Source organism: Engraulis encrasicolus, chromosome 5, assembly GCF_034702125.1.
Source record: "Engraulis encrasicolus isolate BLACKSEA-1 chromosome 5, IST_EnEncr_1.0, whole genome shotgun sequence".
Classification (NCBI taxonomy): Eukaryota; Metazoa; Chordata; class Actinopteri; order Clupeiformes; family Engraulidae; genus Engraulis; species Engraulis encrasicolus.
The window spans coordinates 1,262,528-1,267,527 of NC_085861.1; the positions used below are offsets into that span (position 1 = coordinate 1,262,528).

General features: G+C 46.3%; 1 protein-coding gene across 1 annotated transcript in view; it reads right to left on the reverse strand.

Annotated features, from left to right (window-relative positions):
* plekha8 (pleckstrin homology domain containing, family A (phosphoinositide binding specific) member 8) overlaps window positions 1–5,000 on the reverse strand; it is a 35,234-nt gene that overhangs the window by 3,695 nt on the left and 26,539 nt on the right. Inside the window, exons 12-13 of the mRNA XM_063198490.1 lie at window positions 3,765–3,854; window positions 627–738 (exon numbers count right to left, since the gene is read on the reverse strand). Of these exons, the coding sequence (XP_063054560.1) occupies window positions 627–738; window positions 3,765–3,854 (202 nt within the window). The remainder of the gene's footprint in view (window positions 1–626; window positions 739–3,764; window positions 3,855–5,000) is intronic.

Below are 5,000 nucleotides of genomic sequence, written 5' to 3' on the forward strand. Positions count from 1 at the left end.
ATTTGATGATAACCAGTGTTTTTGGGTATTTTATGGCTGAGTTTTGTTATCACGGGTCAAAAATGACCCGAACACCACAGGTGTATGCAGCTTACGAACACAACACAAGGGTTAAGGGCTCTGCATACTTCACGTGCGCACTTTGGCGCGTTTGGCGCGAGAACCATTAATGACGTCATCACTTGCGCCAGACTATTCATACTTCAGAAGGCTTTCGCTCGCATTGTCGGAAGTGCCCTCTGCTGTTCATGAGAGAAACGGCAGTATTTTTCGCAACTCGCAGCGTGAGTTCTACGGATGTATAAAATAGAAAGCCAAACACGGCTGCTGTAGGGCTACTGAACGTCTGACTTGTGACTTACCACATTGAAACTTATATTTTTTGTTGTAGCCTACATTGCCAGATCATTCCAAGACCATGTGAGAGCATTGTTCTGGCGGCAGAAGTGGAGTGCAGTGTGTATGTCCTGTTCCCCTGTGTGTGTGTGTGTGTGTGTGTGTGTGTGTGTGTGTGTGTCTTACTGAGTGCAGTGTGTATGTCCTGTTCCCCTGTGTGTGTGTGTGTGTGTGTGTGTGTGTGTGTGTGTGTGTGTGTGTGTGTGTGTGTGTGTGTGTGTGTGTCGTACTGAGTGCAGTGTGTATGTCTTGTTCCCCGGTGTTGACTTGCTGTAGGAACTCCAGCAGGAAGTGAAGTCCTCTCTTCAGCCACAGCAGCGCCTCCGTAGCCGAGTTACGCACCTACACACACACACATTATACACACACACACACACACACACACATATTATACACACACACATATACTATAGCACAGGGGTTTTCAATAGGTGAGGCGCGCATCCCTGGGGGGGCGCCAAAGAGCGCTTGGGGAGGCGCGACAAAACGCGAAGAAAGGTGCACTTTCTGTAAATATCTAGAAGCCTAATGAAATGCACCCTCTCTACTACACTACAACAACCGATGTCAGCAAAAAAGGGGAGTCAGCAAGTAGGAACATGACCTTGTAGGCCTATGTGTTATAATTCAATTCATCTTTACTTTCTTAAATAATATTTTAAGTTCTGGTGGCAATTGGCATTATTTGGAAGTAAATTGAGACCGGCGACATGGCGTGAGCACTGGAGGACTGCCTGTGCTTTACCCGATTTATATTCTTGAAGAACAGCCAGCCAGCGAGTGAGGGAGGGGAGAGAGCGAGCGAGGGAGAGAGAGACGAAAAGATTAAGCAGCAAAGCGCAGGTATGAGAGATTAGGGAAAAGAGGTGACGTACGTGACGGCTCGTGCCATCACTCCCTCCCAAGCGCTGATTAAAAGTCCTCGTGCCCGATAAACAATCTTAAGGATTTGCAATGGACATTTTGAAAGCTTCAGTTAGTTTGTAAACTTCGGAGGGAATTCGGCGACTTCAAGCTACTCACACCCAGCGGAGTATGAAGTCGTCAAATTGAGAAAAAACAGGGAAATGGTGGATGGCAAATAAAGGTTCATGCTTTCTAGCAGTCCAAAAAACAATGCGTATGCCTCGGAGGCATGACACTTCGGCAAAGCGAAGTTAAGTTTTTAAACGATAGGCCTATCGCCCAAATTGTAGCAGTAGGCTAGGACAGCAGCGCGCGACAAATTCCACATCAACGTTTGCAAATTAAATGTGAATAAAAAATGATGATGATGATGTGACGGTTGTGACGAGGATGTGAGGGGGAGGATAAATTGACACTCAGTTCCTAACTTCACGGCTCTGTGAGCGTCCGAGAATCCACTCAAGCAAGACTTCAAGTGCAGGGTGACTTGCGGCTATATCGCTTCTCCTCTGTAGGCTACAATCGAACAGCTTTGTGCATCAAAAGCATGTCGTCATTATTTTCAACCATTTGACTGTTGGCTTGGCTTGGCAACGAAGCAATGATTTGGACAGGCCTTCTGTTCGAGATGTTACTGTAACAGTAGCCTCCATTAAGATGAAATATTATGAAATAAATGAAAAAGAATTACAATGAAAAGAAATACAATTTAATAATAATAATTAAAAAAAACATGTTGAAAAAACATGTAGGACCTATTAGGCTATCAATTGTTATTGAAACAGAAGTTCATTTTGCCTTGAACAAGACTGATTTAAGTAAGGACAAGACAGCCTACATGTGGGCCTAACACCACGGGACTATTGCACATTAGTACCATGCATGTGGAGCATCAGACAAGCAGAACATGGAGCCTGACTCCACAGTAACCCAAACTCACAGCCACAGATTCAGGTATAGGCAAGATGACATCACATCACATCACACATCACATACACTCTGAAACGCCTATTTGAGGGTAATAATTGATAGGCTATTCTTGGTGTACAATGTGGGTGGATTGTGTTTTTTTTCGGGGGGAGGGGGGCTTGGTTGTCTTTATCCAGTCAGTGAAATTGAAAACCCCTGTATGTGTTAGTTCAGTTATAAGACTTTACAGGAGCTATTGACTAATGTAAGTGTAATGTTACGTTTGGCCTCTAGAGGGCAGTTGGATCATTGATGATTAATATTGGCTGTCTGCTTCCATGAGTTCAGTTGTTTGATTAGCTACTAGAGATGCACCGGATCCGGCAGGACAATAGGGTTTTTCACAGCATCCGAGTCCGGCAGGATCTTAAGCAGTGGATCCGGTATCCGGCATGTTACCTAAAAATCAGGATCTGGTGCATCTCTAGCCTAGGCTTTTCAGTCAGTCTTTCACAAGCCCAATTATTCATCCAACCAGTCAGTAAACTGTTAAACTTCACCCTGCATTCCTGCCGTGTCGTTCCCACGCATCGGAGAGTGTGCACGCTCTCCAGGATCTGAGGCTAGTCACCTGGCGCACGTAAGCTAGCAAAGATGGCTAACGTCATCCGAAGGCAACACACATATTACGTGAAGTAAAATACATGACAATGGGTGTGTATCTCGTGCAGTACTATAGACTGTAGTGTGTGTGTGTGTGTGTGTGTGTGTGTGTGTACCTGTGCTTGTTCGGTGTGTATCTCCTGTAGCACTACAGACTGCAGTGTGTGTGTGTGTGTGTGTGTGTGTGTGTGTGTGTGTGTGTGTGTGTGTGTGTGTGTGTGTGTGTGTGTGTGGGTGTACCTGTGCTTGTTCGGTGTGTATCTCCTGTAGCACTACAGACTGTAGTGTGTGTGTGTGTGTGTGTGTGTGTGTGTGTGTGTGTGTGTGTGTGTGTGTGTATGTGTGTGTGTGTGTGTGTGTGTGTGTGTGTACCTGTGCTTGTTCGGTGTGTATCTCCTGTAGCACTACAGACTGCAGTGTGTGTGTGTGTGTGTGTGTGTGTGTGTGTGTGTGTGTGTGTGTGTGTGTGTGTGTGTGTGTGTGTGTGTGTGTGTGTGTGTGTGTGTGTACCTGTGCCTGTTGGGTGTGTATCTCGTGCAGTACTATAGACTGTAGTGTGTGTGTGTGTGTGTGTGTGTGTGTGTGTGTGTGTGTGTGTGTGTGTGTGTGTGTGTGTGTGTGTACCTGTGCCTGTTGGGTGTGTATCTCGTGCAGTACTATAGACTGTAGTGTGTGTGTGTGTGTGTGTGTGTGTGTGTGTGTGTGTGTGTGAGTGTGTGTGTGTGTGTGTGTGTGTGTACCTGTGCCTGTTGGGTGTGTATCTCGTGCAGTACTATAGACTGTAGTGTGTGTGTGTGTGTGTGTGTGTGTGTGTGTGTGTGTGTGTGTGTGTGTGTGTGTGTGTGTGTGTGTGTGTGTGTGTGTGTGTGTGTGTGTGTGTGTGTGTGTACCTGTGCTTGTTGGGTGTGTATCTCGTGCAGCACTATGCTCTGTAGTGTGGGGAAGCTGGGCACGTCAGACTGAAACTTCTGCTGGATTTTCTGTTGGAGGGAGAGAGAGAGAGAGAGAGAGAGAGATAGAGAGAGAGCGAGAGAGAGAGAGAGAGAGAGAGAGAGAGGGAGGGAGACGGAGAGAGGGAGATGGAGAGGGAGAGAGAGAGCGAGGGAGGGAGAGAGCGAGAGAGATGGAGAGGGAGAGAGGGAGGGAGCGAGAGAGAGAGAGATGGAGAGAGAGATAGAGGGAGAGAGAGAGAGGGGGGGAGAAGAGAGAGAGAGAGAGAGAGAGAGAGGGGGGGAGAAGAGAGAGAGAGAGAGAGAGGGAAAGGCAAGGCCAGTTTATTTGTGTAGCACATTTCATACACAGATATAGCTCAACATGCTTCTTTTTAAAATTAAAAAGAAATAAAGAAGACAAGAATAGTGTGTGTTTGTATGTGTGTGCGTGATGTGTGTGTGTGTGTGTGTGTGTGTGTGTGTGTGTGTGTGTGTGTGTGTGTGTGTGTGTGTGTGTGTGTGTGTGTGTGTGTGTGTGTGTGTGTGTGTGTATGTTTTAGTGTGGTAGCTATTTCAGGCCACCAGAGCAGTGTGCCGGTTCTGCATTGATCTCTAACCGCAGAAATACACCAGCGGCGATCTGAGCGAGTCGAGCGACGGAAGTAAATGACTTTGTATTGAGTCGAGAGACAAAAGCGATTCTGGAGACTAGAGCGATTTGCGCGACGAGCGCGACAGTTTGAAGTTGAAATCTTTTCAACTTTCTATGACGCGGTTCAGAGGTCAGTGACCACAGCCAATGGGAATGCTTGAATGCTTTGCCTTCTGCCTGTACGGACATACTCTAGTCTCCTCAATCTCTCGTATCGCTTGCTGCTGCACTCTGTCGCTTGAATCGCGTCGCCGCTGGTGTATCAGACTGCTGGTTCCCAAATTCCCATCCAGGACGACGTCCGGTTGAAGACGATATTATTAGCCCCCTTCCTGAAATCACACGTCTCTCTCGATTTCTCAGCAAGAATGACTATCATTAACAAGTTTCTGTTATTCTGGAAACAAATACAATATGGAGATTATGTCCAAATTATGTGTATTTGGATTTTTGTATTCTTACAATGAGTTTAAACAAAAAAGGGCAAAAATGGCAAGGACAAAATGATTAGCCCCCTGATCATTAATAGTCAATACGATGCC